This window comes from Pleurodeles waltl, chromosome 3_1, assembly GCF_031143425.1.
Source record: "Pleurodeles waltl isolate 20211129_DDA chromosome 3_1, aPleWal1.hap1.20221129, whole genome shotgun sequence".
Lineage (NCBI taxonomy): Eukaryota > Metazoa > Chordata > Amphibia > Caudata > Salamandridae > Pleurodeles > Pleurodeles waltl.
The window spans coordinates 1,644,911,204-1,644,931,276 of record NC_090440.1 but is presented as its reverse complement, the minus strand read 5'-3'; the positions used below and the strand labels follow the sequence as shown (position 1 = coordinate 1,644,931,276).

General features: G+C 40.9%; 1 protein-coding gene across 3 annotated transcripts in view; it reads right to left on the bottom strand.

Annotated features, from left to right (window-relative positions):
- The window catches only part of ITGA6 (integrin subunit alpha 6), a 179,756-nt gene that overhangs the window by 23,796 nt on the left and 135,887 nt on the right, over positions 1-20,073 (bottom strand). For all 3 annotated transcript variants that reach the window (XM_069225341.1, XM_069225340.1, XM_069225342.1), the window contains 7 exons: positions 19,342-19,457; positions 5,589-5,748; positions 4,952-5,035; positions 4,785-4,864; positions 4,581-4,658; positions 4,392-4,494; positions 455-628 (listed from right to left, as the gene is read on the bottom strand). In XM_069225341.1, the coding sequence (XP_069081442.1) occupies positions 455-628; positions 4,392-4,494; positions 4,581-4,658; positions 4,785-4,864; positions 4,952-5,035; positions 5,589-5,748; positions 19,342-19,457 (795 nt within the window). The remainder of the gene's footprint in view (positions 1-454; positions 629-4,391; positions 4,495-4,580; positions 4,659-4,784; positions 4,865-4,951; positions 5,036-5,588; positions 5,749-19,341; positions 19,458-20,073) is intronic.

The following is a 20,073-nucleotide window of genomic DNA, read 5'->3' as shown; positions in this document are numbered from 1 at the left end:
GGGCTTAACACTACCTAGCTTAAGTTACTCTTGAACTATGCCTGACATGAAAGAGAGGGTGATGATCTGAAGAATAAGCTTAGTGATATTCTTTTGTAGAATTTGAATAGACCAAGGATCACATGGCAAGACAGATTTACATTTAATTATAAATTCCTGAGGCTGATTTGATGATGGAATTTGGAATGAGTATTGAGTGTCACTCAAGAGAGGTAAGCATGAGATGGGAAAATAGACTGATACACTGTTGAGCGATGCATTGATGGAATATATGTAGGGCTCGCCAAGATTAAATAACTATGGAGCTGCTCGTAATACTAGGATTTTGTATACTTTGTGCATTTTAATAATTTGAATGCCGACGATCAAACAAAGTAAGCCAGCTTTTAATACTTTGGGTGCTTTCTTGTTTTCAGTGTTCACTTAGAGATAATTAAACTACAAAAATACATACCTGTAGTCTTAATTTATTTATTTCATCTGAAGGGAGGCATGTTACTTTTTCCAATTCCTTAGAATGGATCTTCATCAAATAGAGCAACCATTTCCCATTGCCTATTTCTTTTGGCCACTGAATATCCAAGAAAGCAGTTCCAAGTGTTTTAAGTGGTCTACCAAGGTTTATTATCTAAGAGACACAAAATAAAAAGAGGCGTTTTGCAAATTATACAGAAGTACATACCTGACAACTATAGAATAAAATTGCAAAATGTCAATTATCACAAAAAAACAAACAAAAAAAAAACCAACAACAACAAAAAAAAAAAACGGATCCACTTCCCAAAAATTCAAAGTAATGGAGGTCTGGAGCCAGACTTGACCAGAAATATTCGCAGCATTAAATTTCAGCAAAGAAGGAATATGTGTCCCTCTTTCAATGATTAGACGTGCTCCTCAATCAACAGATCCACTTTTGCCGATCATTTGTATGGCATCTGCCTCAATTCTCAAAATCCAACAAGTGAGTTTTGGGAATAACCTCAAACCAGAGAAACAGCAAAGGGTGTGAGGCAAGGGAACAGTCAGAAATTTAAACATACTGTCAGCATGGAATTACTATGTGGCTTCTTTAAATTGCGCAGTCTTTAGAAGGCCTGTCACACCTTCTCCATGTCTCACCCCAAATAGCTTTCTCTCAAACAACCATTTATTATTCCCAAATCCAATAATCTCTTATTCCCTTCTGTACCTCTCAATTTCTTTCATGCTCACCTCCTCCCAGATCATCTCTCCTGTCTCTGCCTTCATCTCCAAGGCATCCCCACTCTCCCACTCCTCACCTCCACTGTCAATCTCACATGCCCTCATTTCCCCACCCCCACCCGCACCCTTCACCTTTTCATCATTCCAGCCACCCTTTAATGCCATGCCACCTTCCTCATGCCCTGCTTCCTTCCTCATCAATTCCTTTTTTGACAGTTTCCTCTACTGTCCTACCACACATCTGCCACCACCTTTCATCTTACCCATTCATCGCTTCCACTGTTTTTTTTCAACTCAAGATATGGTTTTCTTTCTCTCTCACCTGCATCTCTTCACTTTACCACCCCTCTCATTCCTCTCCCTCTTACTCTCCTGCTCACTCTCCCACCACCCCTCCTTTACCTCCGACCACATCAAGGGCTGGATTAGGCTGACTGGAAATCAAACAAATGCAGGCAAGATTCCACCTGACCTAAAGTGTGGTACTGGAGGCTATTAATAAGATGCCATGGTAAAAGACACACATGCCAAATGCAACACCACAGAATATCACTGCTTTATTTTCAATAAATGGAGGGTGTCCATTTGGGACTCCGGGTACATGTGTGTACAAGATGGTGGTCTATTTTCAGGCTGCTATTGTACAAATGACAGTCTAAGTCACTGTGATCTGGCCAACTTTACCTTTAACCTGTTGCAAAGAGGCAGTTGTCCCATTCATTATTCAGTGGAACTTTTTCCCTGCCTCATTCAAACACACCATTCTAACTCCTCCTGTGTAACTGGCCTCCACCTACCATCAGCGGCTTTCTCTGTAACCCTGTCTGGGATTAATTCATACTTTGAGCAGTCAAAATAGGAGTACCATTGCATTCTAGGCTTCAGAAGCCAATGGAAAGGAGGCACAACGGAGGAAGATGCAAGTTCACCTTGAAAATGAGAACACTGAAATTTTAAAGCAGATCTTTGGCTGGCTCAGGTCACCTTCTCTGGTCACTAAAGGAAGATATATACTAACTGCCCCTGTTCAGTCACTTGTACATCATCAGCACAGAGAATACTGCAATTCGAGAACCTCTGCTTGACTGCTATCTTTTAGGTCTGGATTTATGGAGACAATTCTATCCGTGACCTGTGGAAGAAAAGAAGCAGGAATGTCCTGCAAGAAGTTTCCCTAGCTGAATAAATGTCTAGACTAGGCCAACTTGACTGAAATTCTGTTTACATGCAGATTCATAATCCAGACTACTTAGAAGTCATATGATATTTGAATCTCACCTGACATGTAAGCAAGTCAAAGCCTGGATGCTAACATTATAGAGACTGTAGAGTTATAAAGATTTATTGCTGACATATTACTACCACTAAAGAACCTTATACATCTCTCCTCTACCCCATACTATTAAGAATCTGCACTTTCCCAGCTCCCGAAGGACATGGAGGTTTCGACTCTTCACACCTGTAGGAGGTGTCTTGTTCTGTGGTCATCCTCCTGATCTAACTCTATAGCCAGTAACGTTCTGGGAATATCATAATTGAGCCACAGTTGGTCTTGGACACTAAAGTCCAGCCCATTGGGAAATGGTGAAGAATTAGTGTCAAGTGGGTACTCCTAATCTCATGAAAGACCCAATTACCAGAAACTCTGGAACACGATGGGCCATTGAAGTACATGCTCCTAAAGGGGGTACCTCCAGGGAAAATCAAAGCGGTGCTGAATCACTGCTACTACATCTTTCTCAGTTATACTGAGACCAGTTTTGTCTTTCATTGATTTTAGAAAGCTGACTTGCCTCCACCTGGGCACAGGTTTCTCTATGCCAGTTATTCATTCAACTGGCCATCGATTCTCTTGGTGCACTAAAATATTCACCACTGATTTTGCTTGGGTGGGACACTTGTTTAGTTCAGGAGGCTTTTTACTATTTGTCCACTGTAAACTTACCAGTAGGACTTCAGTTGTTGGTGCTAAAACCAGAGTGGAGGCCAGACTTGAGGCACAATAATATTGCTATTATTATTTTTTTGTTTTGTTTTTACGGTACCACTGAACCATTGACTCCGATTCAGTTGGTAAACAATGCAGTAAATCTAAAGAGTCTGATGCTAAAGCTTAAGAAATTGTACAACCACCTTTTAAAGTAACAATGTTTCAGTTGTCTAGCACTAGTGAATCTCATGCTATTACTCATTTCAACCAGCGTCCATAGGTCAAGTGTCATCCCAAAGAAATGATGATACAGTTCTCCCACATGCTCCTGATTCCATGAGTTGTTGGAGCCTGCTAAACAAGTAACGTATAAGGTCAGTAAACCTTCCAGACGTGGCATTACTACTCTTGATAAATTGAACCCATGTGGATCAAAGTTTTTTTTAACCAAAATACAATTGTGTCGCTTGAAAGGACATTAATACAAACTGCAATGCTTCAACGTTTAACTGAAACTAAAAAGCGGCTAGTTCACCTGGCTCCATTGTGAGAAAGACTGCACAGTCTTGTGAAGCCAATTAAAAATACTTCTATAATGTTATAGATCATAGGGGAATAACAGTTGGGTTGCTTTATTTAAGGTCACGGGGAAACAGTGACTTTACATACATACATGTTTTTTTAGAGGTATTTCCATAGTGCAAACCTAGCTAGGGAGCAGCAGAGTGCTGAAGGTAGACTTGCGCCAAAGCCAATCATTATTCACTAGAAAGAATTGTGCGCTGTCAAAACAGAACACACATCTGTTGTTTTTAGGGCTGATCCATTACAGATTTTGGGAATATTCTAATGAGATACATTTACAAGCATGTAAACCGAATTTGGATCATTCATGTAGTCAGTAGTTATCATATATACATGCCATGGCTCTTGCCCCCCTCAGTGTATGGAGAGAAAATTTGAAATTATCCTGAACCTAGATCTAATTAGCCATGAGAAATGATTTTCAATACCCATTTTAAAGACACATTTCTGCAGTCTCTCTACAATACAGAAGATCTTCAGCGGAGTTCGCAGTTTTGTGTGCCAGCCAGATGGTAGCAGCTTTTGTGCAGATACCTTCAAAAAATACAGAATGACCTGCTCTCGGGTGCACTTTAAACACAAGAAGCTGTTGAAGTTTCTTAGGGCAGACTTAAAATATGGAAACAGGTCATTTTGAATGAACTGTGATGTTTTTGTATGGCAAATAGCTCACCTTGAACTCAAACTCTACTAAACTTCCAATATCATCCTCCACCTTCATAGCACTTTCACCAAGGACCTTTCCTCCAAAATATACCTGGGGCGGCTTGGCGATACTGTTGAGACATAAATGAAACTAGTAATTACATACCTTACACTCAATAGTAAACAAAAGGAACTATACCATAATAGAGCCACTTACCCAGAAACTGAGAGCAGAAGTTCAACGAACACTTGAGCTTGGGCAACTAATTGTTGCAAATTATCCTGGCTGCTTGTTCTAAGGAGACAAATGAAAAATATAAAAACAATTCTCTTCATAATTTCACATTATCAAGAGTAATGTGTTTTTTTAAGAATGCAAGACCTTTTGACTTGAAGAATGTTTTTTTTTTTTTAAACTTACGTTTTTAAATCCAGAGCAATGGCAAGCTCGGCTGTGTTCATAGACACTTGATTTGTACTCATAACTAACCTAAAGGTAACCTGAAGGTGACAAAAAAGAAAAAAATGTGTTAAAAAATGTAATCAGGAAAGGGAATATCAGAGTCTACATGATTCACCACCACTTACACTTGAACCTCTTTTGAAAGGATTTCCCAGTTCACAATCTACAAGAGAGCCATTCTGGTTGGCAGAGCAAGTTAGCTGCCTTTCCTGTGGAAACAAAAAATGTAAATGGTATATCAAGGGGATAAAATATATGCTACACAGAGCAACTATATTTCTGTCTTGTCATTTGCCATGAAAGCCTGATTTTCTAGGATTTCTGCCAGCTAACTACCTCCATTTATGGTATGTAGCGAAAACAAAAACATATAGAGTCAATGGCAAAACACCGATTATAAAACAGTTATCATCAGTTATTAAATACTTCAGGAGCAAAAACTGCAGTACTTCAGGAGATAAAGATTTGAAGAGCATTTATCCTGCGAAACTACATGATGTGTGGGTGGTCAGATAAGATACAGAGCTGATGAGAAGGAGTTTCCAGCTATTGAATGCAGAAGGTTGGAGGGAAAATGAGATACACCTTACTGAAGAGCGGCAACATTGTCAATGCAAGTGAAAAAATCACCAATGCAAATGAGACTTTTTTCATCCAAAGCTTTCACTAGATCTCTTCTCGCTCCCTTCCCACCCATAACTTTACCCTCCCCAAAAAAACAAATGGAGAGCTAAAGTCAAGCAAGGTGTGTACTCTACTTACAGGAAGTCCACTCAGCTCTTTGTAAGAAGAATAAAACAGTGTCTCTGGTAAAGATGCAACCAGGTTAGCTTCATGAGCATCATCACCGTTGTTGGTGACTGTAATTTCCAGACCAATATTTTCCCGATCTTTAAGCACAAGCACTGGAACTCCATGTTCACTGTTTAACAAAACATTCACGCTTTATTAATACAACAATTGGGAAATAAACAATTCAAAGCAGTAATCCACTTCAATTTAAAATTAGTAAAATTTCAAATGTTGCCTATTTACTTTTAAAAGGAGTAGAAGTGTACAAAATCATATGGTCACACATAGTAGGATCAATAATTGATAGGATAAAAAGGCTGGACAGGGGTAGGAAGGGAGGGCATGAGGCAGTAGAAGTCTATATTTACATGTAGAGCACTTACTAAGAGCTTCACACCCTGGTTATGAACCGTTCCAATTTGCATCAGGTTCCTGGCATCCTTTAGGAGTGCCTAATTAATATGGTTTTGGATGTATTTTATTCTGATTGGGAGGTATTGCTGAGGTGTGTGAGATTCAAATAAGTGCTATAAACATGGTGTAGCGAATATCATTGCACAGTACCATGAGGTACTGCAAATAGTGACAATGGATGCAGCTGTGCATACTATTTTTAAGAGTGGTCAGACCATCACCTTGAAAGGGTACAACTTCTGGAGATACGGTTCATGAAGCAGTGTGAATATATGCTGTGCAGGACTCACCCAATAGCAAAAGAGGCACAGCCCGTGGAAGCACTGCTAAGCAACAAGGGCATGTCAGATTACAGTAAACAGGTCTAAGTGCAGGAAAAAAAAAAAATCAGCAGTTCATTAAAGAAATCTGTCCTTTGGCCACCCTTGACTCTACTTTGAGGATGTTCCCATTGCCTCTGGCTCGCCTCCCTAATTCTAAGCCGTCTGGTCACATTCTGCTGGGCCTAAACTTAGTAGAAATTGTAAAAGCATGCAGTACAAAACCATTTAGCACAGGTCTGGCTACACACTCATTCACTCCCATCATGATGTAGCATATTCCTTCTATAGGTAAGACCGGTAACAGAAGTTCCTGTGAGCTCCTGCACCAAAGTGAAAACTGAGTACTGCACACCTGAGACTACAAATGCGTGTGGTGCTTCTGGCACTCTCTTAGGGGTAAATACTAGATTCCAGAGACGTTGCCATCTACACAGAAAAACAAGTGATTGCACTGAACTTTCATAGGTCTAGTTTTAAGAAATGTAGGGTACTCCAGTCAGCTCATGGCTTCACGATAATGTTATATTAAAATCGTTTTGTAGAGAGTTTAATGAACTAAAAGGCACTAATGGATTAAGATTGAAAGGGCAGATGTAATTAATTGCTCTGAAGTAGATAAGTTTCTAATCTTTTCCTAAACATCAAGTGAGGCAATACACAAAAGATCAAAGAAGGGAGAGGCAGAGTTGTCCATAGAATGAGTGAAAACAAAAAAGCTAGTCTTACTCTCCAGATGCGAAGAAGCAGATTCGATTTTAGGTGTAAGACATGATGAGGAGTCTATATTGCCAGTGATTTTTTCCAGGGATATTTGGAAACAGTACTGCAGAATGATTTATGTAAGAGCATATGACTTGGAATAAAATTCTGTGACAAATAGGGAGCCAATGTAAGGCATTTGAGAGTGGCTTAGCGCTATTCGAGGAGCAGCCAAATCAAGTGGGCTGCTGGCTTTTGTAGGGTTTGTAAGAATTAAAGTAGTCTAATCCAGTACCAACCAACGTTAACTACAGATCATTACTTTTGATGGATAGAAGGTGTTTTAATACAATGAATGCTACTGAGTTGGAAAGTACAAGCAAGGGCCACTGCTAACCGAAGAATGATCTGGGGAAGGAATGAGCTTGTTCATCCAGAGTGTGGACTGCCAACAGTCAGAACTTTCTTCTGCTGTCAGAACTTCCATTTTGTGCAACTGAAGTTTCAATCAGTGCCTGTCCTTTCACTCCCTGATCACCTTTAAGCACCTACCCAGAGTCATATCATCACAAGGGCAACCGTTTAAATGAAAATGAAACGGAGTATAATCTGCAGAACTCAATAACTGAAGGCCAAGGGTGTAGATCAATGCCAACATTGAATTACCAAAAGTTGAGAAGATGGGGGATGGGATTTCTACCGATTGAGTGCATGTGTGTGTTGCATGTGTGTAGTGTGTGTGAGTGCGAGCGACTTAAGGATGGCAGCCATATATGGCCAGAAGTAGACTATTTGGTTGGCAAGTGGAAAATGGAGGCATGATGAAATTTTCTCTGGGGAGGAATCTCCTCAACATGCTAATGAAGCATCTGCTTCTACTGAGGTGCGGCATCCCCAGCAATTGGATGTTCTACAGAAGATGATCAACAAGGCTGTGGAGGAGTCATTTAGAGTTAAGGTGGTTCCTTCTTATCCCAAAAAGAAACATTTTCCTACCCCTCAGGATCCTGACACAGATGTTTGAGGAAGATGTGGAGCAGAGAGGCTGATATATCCAAGGTTCCTAGCGATCAGAGATTACATCATAATTAGGTCTAATTGAACCTTTCCAGCTCCATCGTCCAGGGCTGATGAAGATTTATTTTTTGTACAATATAGGCACAGGGATCCTGATTCTGTTCCCATCCACAAAGCAGTAAGGAATCTGCTTTGAAGAAATTGGGAGGATGTAGAGAAGTCTGCGCTTCCCTGGTTTTTGGCTAAGATTTATATCCTGGATGGTTTTCAAAAAGAGCTCCTTCTATACTGCCATGTATGGAAAGCATTAATAACAGACTAGTTAGTTCTTCAAATTGTATCGGAAAGAAACAAAATCTTCTTTCATTCCATAAGATGTGTTCGGTCCGACTCCTATTCCAAAATGTTGTTTATGACACAAAGCTCTATCTCAGGGAGAATCAGCCCTTTTGGCAAACAGGACAATGAGGCCGGTTCCAGACTAAGAGAGAGGACAGGATTGTTACGCCCTGATGTTCTTTGCCCAGGAACTCTCTGGGGACTTCCATCTGGTTCTGCTTCTGAAAAATGTGAACCACCAGGTCCAATATATACATTTCAAGATGGTTTTATTCCTGTCGATTATCCCTCTTGTTCACAGGCGAGGTATCTGGCCTCCTTCAATTTATTAGATGCCCATCGGCACATTCATATGCTTCAAGACTCCCAAATATTCCTAAGATATGTGGTTGCAGGAGATTTCTATCAATTTTGTGTCCTGCCCTTCGACCTTTCTTTGGCCCCAAGAATTTTCAAAAAGACCTGACTCACCTGGTGGGTAATGGTCATGCCTTGAACATTCTGGTTTTCCCCTGCCTAGACAACTGTATAAACTGTGGTTCTCCTTTCTCTAATTCTTCGAAAGCATTCTGTCAGGTACGCATGATGTTGGAAGACCAAGGATTCCTGCTGACTTTGTTATTACTTTAAATTATGTTTGCCTTTTGCTGTACAGTGAACAATAGGTTGCCATTTTTCCTCGTCATTAATTATTCTAATTATGATAACAAGTACATCACAACCACATTGTATTTCTATCCACTAGAAATTGTTTGTGGAATTTTATTGTTAGATGTAGTTCATGCAGTCTTGTTTCCTGGATGGGGATACATTTCACATGTATCTTAGACATCTCAACTAAGTGGAGATTTTAAAGCTGTGTTGTGATACATATGAATGTTATTTTATTTTTTACAGTAATTTAATGCTGTGTATATTTCCCATTTTTGGCCCTGAAGCAGATCTTTGTGATAAGAGTGAAACCCTTTGGCTGTAGTTTAATGCATGTCTGAAATATGATTTGTAAATAAAAGGATACTTTTTAATATGGAATATCATATTGGGAACTTTGTTTTAAAACTATACCAAGGAGACTGAATAACGGTATATGAACTGTATAATCAATAGTTAGTATCGTTCCTATTTTTTGCCATTTGAAAAAGTTGAAGGTGATGGCAACCAGCTTTACAAGGGAAAATGTTGGCTTGTACTCTTAAGTAGGTTTTTGGTTGTCCGAGAGTAGTTTTGCTAAAAAGGCAGCAGCTTTGCACCTGGTCCCTTGGGCTCATCTCCATCTTAATCCCCTAGTCCCCCACCATTCCAACCCACTTGCACCCAGCCTCAAAGGGCTAAGAGGCAGAGATTCTAGTGACTCAAGATATTGGTTCGTGCCAGACAATCTAAGCACACATATTCCTCTCTCTCCTCCTCCTTTGCTGGAGTTGACCTCAGATGCCAGTAGTCGGTGCGGAGAGCCAGCTTTATCAATCATTCTGTTCAGGTACATTATTCAGAAATACAGCTGCTGGATCTTGATTTGTAACAAGAGCCAGGTAACCAAGGTCATAGGGGACACCTGGGTCCTTTCCTCGAATCTGCTGGCAGAGGAGTTAGAGACATAACAGATCCATCTCCAGCCTCTGTGCAGTGTATCTTCCAGAATGGGAAAATGGGCCTGCGACTACTTGAGTCGGGTCTTTCCATCCTCAGTGGAAATGTTCCTATCCCCCAGGCCCTTCAATCTCTGCAGGGAACCCTTGGTACCCCATGGTAGACCTCTTCACCTCTTGGGGGAATCCTCTCCTTCAGAAATAATGCTTTCTCAGTCTGTCCCTGGGCATATGGGCAGCGCACCCTGGCTGAAGGGTCTCATATGCTTTTCTCACTGCAGAGTTCTGTGGAAAATCATATCAGTTGACACAAAAGTAATTGTGACAGCAAACTGGCCTCACCAAACTTGATATCCTTTACTTCAGTGGTAGGCTGTACATACTCTAATTTTTTCAGCCTCTCTGCCTCCTCTGAGTTTCCCAATTTTTCAGTGAGAAAGAGCAATAGTGGGGCATTGGAAACTTGGAAAGTGAAAGGGAGAGGTTAAAGGCCCTGGGATGTTCTTGTGATATTGGTGTTTCAATCCAGAATTCCAAAAGGAGAGCAGCTTTCAAACTTTATGAGATGAATTTTTAACTCCTGGTGTCTCTTGAGGCATCCAATAGCCTCATCTTGTGATTGAAATTCGGCATTGGAATTTTTCAGAGATGGCTTTGTTTGGGGTGAGCATTCTCCACCATATGGAGCCTGATGTCTGCCATAAAAGCCAATTGGTGTTATCAACTGGTTTCTTATGGCCAATTTAGCTCATTGTCTCCAAAAGATTTTTCCCTAAGAGTGCTAGGTATGTCACTCTCCGATATAGCTTTGGATCTTCCCTTAGCGCTCCATCTCTAGAGGGAGAGCCCATTTGAACCTCTTGAATCAGTAGGTCTAGATCGTCTGACCCACAAAGTTTTTTTTTTTTCCAAGTAGCCATCATTTCTGGTAGAAGTTAGGGGACAATAAACCTTTGTTTTCTCATTACCCTCTTATAAGATTTTTTAATAGGGTAGTCCTTAGGCTGAATCCTGCATTTCTGACCAAGGTATTTTCTTCTTTTCACTGTTCTCAGGATTTGGTGCTCTAAATGTGTTATTCCCCAATCCATCTTCGGATCAAGAGAGTTTAATGCATACATTGGACCTCTACAGTGCTTTGTCTATTTATCTGGACAGAACATCTTTTTTAGGAAAACAGATGCTCTTTTTGTTACCTTTGGTCTGGCAGGAAGGGGGCTTAAAACAACAAAATCTTTCTTTAGTTGATGGGTGAAAGTAGCTAATTTCCTGTCCTATTCAAAAGCTAAGGTCCCTCTTCCTTCGGTGGTACAAGGTAGATCCACAAGACATATGTCTTAAACCTGGGCTGCCTTTATGGGTGCAGCGACACTGGCCTTGCCCAATACATTTTTCCCCTCTATAGGCTGTGCAAGGGAGATTTGTTTTCCTTCTTTTGGTGGAGTGGTGCTGTTCACCATTACTTTTATATATTACAAATAAATTGGGAGTAGCAGTTCAAGCTGAGTCTTGTTTATTTTCTTTCTCATTACCATTATGCAATTGTATCCAGCGATTCCATAAGCTCATCGCATTAGAACTGCAAGGAGGAAGCCTAATGAGGAGGTAATGCTAGAAATACTTAATGGTAAGCTTTATTACTTCGCGTCATTGTCTTCCTTCTCACAGCCATTATTCCTGCACACCTTCCTGGCCTGGGGTGGGAGAAAAATTGCTGTTTAGTTTAAGGATAACAGAAAGTGCTTCTCCTTTGCCCCTCTTAAAGTAGCCTGACACAGGACACATTAGTGTCAACCGTATCAGAAGGGGAGAAGAGGTGTTTTTCCTTTTGTAAATGGGACACAACACCTGAGAGCAAGAGGCCAATGCTCATTACGACGTTAGAAGGAAGGCAATGACTCGGAGTAATGAAGCTTACCGGTAAATAATCCACAAATTAACCAAATTAATTGTTCTTAGGACCTTGAGTAAAAGTGGGAAATAACTACTTACATTGAATAGATAATTACTTTAGTGAGCATTCATCATTCACACGGAGTGCACTAGGAAAATCTAAACATAAACAAGTTTTATTCAAAACCCACAGGGACTGTGAAGAGATATGTTGTTTACAATTGGCTTGAGGAGGCTTCCGAAGGTTTCTGTTGGTTAAGATTTCTAAAAATCAACAAGGTCATTGTTCCTTAAAGATAATTAAGGTGTGAGCCATTTACCACTGACCTAAATGCAGCAGGTCAAATTAAAAAAATATATATTTTATTAGGTTTTATTACCAGCAACGTTCCCTCAGGAGAGGTACTACAAGCTCTTACAGATCTGGGATAAAACACCAAAACGTACTCCAGCTGACAATGCCAGAGAGTCACATGACCTTTGAACAGCATCCTGCCAAATAGCAAACAACTGCTTTCAAACCTGTGAAGGTCTAAAAATACATTAATACCAAGGACAAAAGGCCACCTTGCTGCCAATGCAGGTAGGTTAAGTGGACGCACTGCAGCATCCCACCATTTGTTTATTTGTTTTCCTGCCTGCAAATAGGTTACACAATCCTGTTCCTTAGAGTGTCTCTCACTCGGTGTGTCAAGTTAAATGTGACCTAGATAAAAGTGTCATCTTTGGGCCAGTTTGGTTTGGTATGACCTAGTGCCAAACCCCTGTTCCAGGTAAGCCTATCTTCACCATGTGACTCACAAAGACCACAACGTACACCACTCTGAAACTCACACCCAGATCACATAAACATTCATCCCACTCTTGCATCTAATGACTCTTCTGACATTCAGATATCATTCACAAGTACACACCCCCTTCTAAAACACAATACATCTAACTGATGCTAATCACACTTTGCAGTCATACACGCTCCAGCCACCTCTCAATGCAACCAAAATACACTACAGAGAAATCTGTTTCTTAACTTTCCTCTCACACACATCTTGGATTTCCCCCATCCCACTGGTAATAGCATCGAATGCAGACAGGACACTCAAATTGGAAGCAATACTTAGTCATTCATAGAGTGCACTGACATGTGATTCTTCATTATCACAGTAAATCTTAATACCATCACGAAGGAAACCAACATTTAGGCCTTCAAACACTGCAACAACCTTCTCCCAGAACTCAGTCCCTCAATCAGTTGAAATTTCAACACCTTCATCACTTCTTCACTGAAAGATAGGCAAAAATAAGATCCACCATCACTTCACATCTTACCATCTGCCATAAGGGACCTCCTTCAATCTTACACACGGATCTCCTTAATATCTTTACCTCTATCAAGACATTCTCCTACTGAGGTGATGCCCTTTCTTTTTGCCTAGTCAAATCACTCCAAGAAGAGGCCCTCATACCACTTCACCACATTCTAAATGCCTCCCAAAACTAAGGGACCTTCCCAGATGCTCTCAAGAAAGGCCAGATCCTTACACATCCAAAGAACCCATCTCTAGACTCTGCCAACCTCACAAACCTTCACCCCATTCCCCACCTGCTGTTCAGAGGGAAAATAATCAGGAAAGCAGTTGCAACCCATCAACAGGGGCAAATCTGCAAAATTAATGTACTACATGACTACCTATCAGGCTGCTGGCCTGAGACGGACATGCTGCAAGTTGGCGATGACACTCTCCTCCTCAATGTCAGAAACAATCCTTGTCTTTTGGTCCAACTACGATCTTGATCTGAAGCTTTCAACACAGACTACCATCTAGTTCTAATCAACACCCTGAGAACATGAATGGGATTCTCAAGTACTATGCTACAAGGTCAGCACCCTACTTCACCAACCGGAGCCAGCTCGTACAAATATGTTCCATAAAATCACAGACAGACAATCTCCTGTGGAATAACATAGGTTCTCATAATTTTTTAGCATGTAGAAGGAATCTTCCAGATCCACTGTTGAAGGCAGCAATATTAAGATCAGTCTGTAGTGAATCCTAGTTCGTTTTAATGGGATAACAGGAGTTAGCTTAGCCTCTGACTTGCAGACTTGTGCCCCCGTCACCTAGTGACTTTTAACCTACTTAGCTTGCTCTGTCTTAGCCCAATTAATTATTTAATTCTTCTAAGATGGCTGTCTTGTTTATAGTTAGGCCACTTGTTATGAGTTACATTATCAGTGTCACTGCGCTAAGGCGTCAAGATCAAGCACCAAAGACAAACAAACAGTAGGTGTTCACACTTAGGAATTTTCCCTCTCTATACTTTTGAGGGATTGTTTATATTAATTGCCATCCCAAGCATGTCTGTTATCTATTGTTTGGGAACACACGTACGTCAGGGGTCCTTGTAGATCTGTATAAATACATCACACTTTAGACAGATAATCAGAGGGATTCCGATCAGAGGGCATCGCCACCATCGCTGATATTGATGCTGCACGTCGTCTTGACACTGACCTAGTCTTCGTGTCCCTGCGGAGTCCGAGATAGAGACATCATTCCAAGGTAACGAGGGTTGGGGGCTCCTCGCATGGACATGGCATTGGCAGATTAGGTTTAGCAAACCCAGCTCTCCTTTAGGTAGGAGGTTAGGCCTTTCACATTAGGGTATTGGGGCATATTACATCTCGTATGTCTTTTCAATGCATTGCAAGATGGTGGGGGTCTTTGTAATAATGACTCTCGTCTTCACAATTCTGTTTCTTGCATTATTCATTATCCTAATCATTGCAGCCCATGCAACTTATCGCAAATTGCAGTTATGTTAAGTAAAAACTATTGAAACTCTACTGCATCTTTGTCATTGCCTGTGTTTGTATGAGACATGATGTATCTGTGAGAAAGGGGTAATCTCCGTTTAACCACGACACTCCCTGAGATGTCTTATTCTCGAGTTCATGCGTAAAGGCTGCCACAAATCACCTTTTACTATTTGTGTTTCTGGTGAGGTGCTGCTAGTGAGCAACGGGTTTAGAGATTCTAAAGGGGACACCATTAAGCACAAGACATTGTGGGGGAGGGTGGCTGATCTTAAGGATAAGGTACTGTGTGTCCATGTAGTCCATACATTGGGACACCAACATGTAGGAGTACACGTTACTGGTAATACATTGGCTGATGAAGCGGCCAAAGCAGCAGTAGCTACGGCTTCTGTGGCTGCAGTGACTCGTTCTCAAACGAGATTGGATAATGAAATATTGGCTGCCGTTAAAGCTTCGGCTGCAGGCAAACACCTTCCGAAAGGATACCCTACAAACTATACTCACCATATTAGTGCACAGAATGTTGCTTACACAACAATTCCTGGGGTTGGAGATCTAGTGATCCCCAATGAAGACCAGAGATTAGATCTAATTAAAGCAGCACATGAGGGTGTCGCTTCTGCACATGCTGGTATACAGGCCACGATAACACCCCTACAGAAACGCTTCTGGTGGCCTGGTCTATGCAGACAAACAAAGCAGTATGTCCTTTGCTGTGACATTTGCCAGCAGATCAAGGGCTCTAATATCAAACGCCCACCGCAGACATCCCTCTTAGTGTCCAACAGGCCACTACAGTGTGTGTACCTGGACCATTGTGGTCCCTTACAGCCTGATGGTGCATAAAAATACATTTTAGTCACTGTAGATTCTTGTTCTAGATTCCTGTGGGTATGGCCACAGTGGTCGGCTCACGCCCAGACTGTTATAAAAGACTTGCTGATCTTTATTGGTACATATGCGGTTGCGGCATTCCATTCGGACCAGGGCCCTGTATTTGCCTCTGAGGCATTCAGGGACACCATGGGGACGATGGGTGTTGAACTCCATTATTACTCACCATACTATCCTGAGGGAAATTCGGTCGTGGAGAGGCGGAATTGTGATCTAAAGCAGTCCTTAATAGCTTGGGTATTAGGTTCAGGCCGCAGTTGGTTACATCACCTATATGGGGTCCAGAGAGCACTGAATAATCTGCCAAGACGGTCCTTGGGGGGACGCACTCCATATGAGGTTCTCTTTGGGATACCTATGCATGTCCCAGATCTTGATGCCCCTGGTATGGTGGCAGCAGAAACACCATTTGACATAAATGAACGTCTCACTTTTTTACAGGAGCTTCAGCAATTTTGTGATGATAAATCATCTGCAAGTGCTGCCATTTTAGGAATAAGGGATTTAGCGAAAACTCTCATTAGGGTATTGGGGCATATCACATCTTGTATGTCTTTTCTATGCATTGCAAGATGGTGGGGGTCTTTGTAATAATGACTCTCGTCTTCACATTTCTGTTTCTTGCATTATTCATTATCCTAATCATTGCAGCCCATGCAACATAGCGTAAATTGCAGTTGTGTTAAATAAAAACGATTGAAACTCTACTGCATCCTTGTCATTGCCGGTGTTTGTATGAGACATGATATATCTGTGAGAAAGGGGTAATCTCCGTTTAACCATGACACTCCCTGAGATGTCTTATTCTCGAGTTCATGCGTAAAGGCTGCCACAAATCACCTTTTACTATTTGTGTTTCTGTTGAGGTGCTGCTAGTGAGCTGGTAAGGTTGGGACAACAGTTGCGACTTGTTGTAGGAAAGGCGTAGTCGCCTACAAACAAAAGTACTGTGATCCTTAAGCCAGCAGTCTTGCTCAGAGCAAGAGTCCAAACTACGACAGGTCAATACACTGAGAATACCCAAAACCACCTAAAATATCCTCAACCGGTGACATGCAGAGGCTCAGATCCTGCCTCAAACTTAGTCTTGGATGACAACTTCCTGAAGCAGAACCCCATAAAGACTGAATTTCTCCTGTGTGCCAACATGACTAAACACAAACTTTGAAGCCTGGCGCTCGAGCCCGCCAGGCTTTGCCCCCAGATAATAGACCATGCAATATCTCTGGGATTCATTCTCAACATCAAACTCACAGTCAATGGACACATCACCAGGAAGACCAAGACCGCTTAGCTCCACTTCTTTCTCTAAGAAAGAAAAGCTGTTTCTCGTGGCAGAGGACTACAGAACAACAGTACAGTTCTTGGTGCTCTTCCACATAGATGGAAGCAATGCTCTGCTTAATGGTTCCCCCAAATACCACTCCAGTACCCATGAAAGGTATCCTTCAAAGAGCAGCATGGCTGATTAATGGCTTGGAGAAATTCAACCACATCACCTATATGTTATATAGGAGTTAGCTTAGCCTTTGGCTTGCAGACTCGTGCCCCCGTCACCTAGTGACTTTTAACCTACTTAGCTTGCTCTGTCTTAGCCGAATTCATTATTTAATTCATCTAAGATGGCTGCCTTGTTTATAGGTAGGCCACTTGTTATGCTTTACATTATCAGTGCCACCGCGCTAAGGCGTCAAGATCAAGTGACAAAGACAAACAAACAGTAGGTGTTCACACTTAGGGACTTTCCCTCTCTATACTTTCGAGGGATTTGTTTATAATAATTGCCGCCCCAAGCATGTCTGTTATCTATTGTTTGGGAACACACCTACTTCAGGGGTCCTGGTAGATCTGTATAAATACATTGCACTTTAGACAGATAATCAGAGGGATTCTGACCAGAGGGCATCACCACCATTGCTGATATCAATGCTGCACGTCGTCTTGACGCTGACCCAGTCTTCGTGTCCCTGCGGAGTCTGAGATAGAGACCTCATTCCAAGGTAACGAGGGTTGGGGGCTCCTCTCATGGACATGGCATTGTCAGATTAGGTTTAACATACCCAGCTCTCCTTTAGGTAGGAGGTTAGGCCTATCAAATTAGGGTATTAGGGCATATTACACATCTTATGTCTTATGTCTTTTATATGCTATTGCAAGATGGTGGAGGCCTTTGTAATAATGACTCTTGTCTTCACAATTCTGTTTCTTGCACTGTTCATTATCCTAATCATTGCAGCCCATGCAACACATCGTAGATTGCAGTTGTGTTAAATAAAAACTATTGAAACTTTACTACAACTTGTTATTGCCTGTGTTTGAATGAGACATAATGTATCTGTGAGAAAGGGGTAATCTCCGTTTAACCACGACACTCCCTGAGATGTCTTGTTCTTGAGTCCATGCGTAAAGGCTGCCACAAATCACCTTTTACGATTGTTTTTGGTGAAGTGCTGCTAGTGAGCCGGAAGGGTTGGGACGACAGTTGTGACTTGTTGTAGGATTGGCATAGTCACCTACAAACAAAAGTACTGTCATCCTTAAACCAGCAGTCTTGCCCAAAGCAAGAGTCCAAACTAAGACAGACCTACACTAGCTCCCCCACCCTCTCTGATCATCTTCAACATCTTCAAGACAAGGTGAATCACTACAAGGCCCTTAGCAACAAACCAGCTTTCCTGGCAAACAAACTAACTATAAGTACAATGCCAGATCAGATGCCTGGATATCACCAAACTGAAGGAAAATACAGAATGCAAGCATTCTCCATTAATGTTTTGGCAATTTGAAATAACATCCCTATTGACATCAAAACAGCAAAGACTCTCCCAAATTCAGAAAAAAGATGAATACACACCTCTACTGACCAGACCATCTACCCTAGTCTCTAACATGTGTATCCTCCTGGGGGCCATAACTCAATACTATGTTGCTCTGCTCTAAAGCTAGGTTTGTGCTCTGCAAATAACAACAATTACACACACTTACAAATCATTTGCAAATGGCGAGTCCATCATATTCATTTCCTTATCTTTTCACTTCACTAGAATCCTCTTATACACCATGATATCTTGTAAAAAAATTGAAGGTAACATGGAAAAAAGCAAGAAAAAAATATTTGTTGACTTATAAGGAGAGGAAAAAAATACATGCTTGGAATAGTGCAGGAGTACTGCAAAGGAGCCCAAACAAGTGTTTACAGGGAGAATTGGGGTGTGGTAGGATGATTCATTGTTATTAGCACTGGAATCACATGCAACTTTTGAGTTTGTTTTGCTTGCTAATACGGGGCTGAAGTATTTTTTTTTTCAAAAACTGCCTGGAATATAAGGCTACTGCGGATTCCTGCTTATTGGGTAATGGGCGTCTATAAGAATACCCAAAGAATAACAGACTTTAGGGATGTCTAAGGGATCTACTGAAAAGCAACGCAGAGCTTTTACCAGACCAAAAAAAAAGTTAACAGCAAACCACATACTTTACTGTGTAATGACTGCTTGACCATGAGAGGTGCAACCCTGAACCTACTGTAAGACATGAGGAGACTCCTTTTGGTAACTCTTAACATTTAATTAATTATATTTTTTGAAGTTTCCTAACAATAATTCACATTATTATAATTAAATGAAAGGCAACCAAATCTGCAAAGGGCAGACCCTTCAAAATAAAAATGTACTGCTCTGATCACCAACATGCTTTTCAACAAAATTATATAGTTTTACATAAGATGCTGAACTTACATTTGTAAATAGGAAAACTTTTCCTGATCTCCTTCCTGGATACAGAATCTGTAGTCTAATTTCAGGTTACTGCGACATATGTTGTCATCACCACAGCCCTCTTTTAAAAATTGCACCTGTAATGCAAGATAAAGTATGTTTTCAGCTGTTATCCACTATACAAAGTCATCTTTTTATTGCTCCTTTGGACCCAGCTAGTGGAAGCATCTGATAACACAATGCCCTGAAACTTTGCCCTAGATGAAAGTTACTCCTTGCCCAAAAAGAATAACTAACACTGACCTTGCCCAACCTCCCCCATATGCTGTAATGTTACCTATAAATCCACACAAAATAAAGCAAAATACCCTGTTTTGCAGACCGCCCAACAGGAGCTAAACGTCACCATGAAAAAGTACAACCATTTTTCATTATTAAATACATGAATACAGTAAAATGCACTAGACAGACCAAAAGTGCTTAAATAGTGTCATGATAATTACATTATTGATAATTTGATGGTGTAAGTTTCGGCCAAATGGTATTGGCCCCTCATTTTAGAATGACATCACCCAGAACTATATTTGGTTATCTTAATATCAGATAAATATACTTCCTGATTGATCAAACAAATTAAAATTTTACATAAGACTATTTAAAAAATTTCATTATCCATTCAAGTCTCATTTGTTCATAAGGGTCATAAAGAAAGTGGCATGTGTCTTATTAAATTGAATAGACTAGAATAGTGAG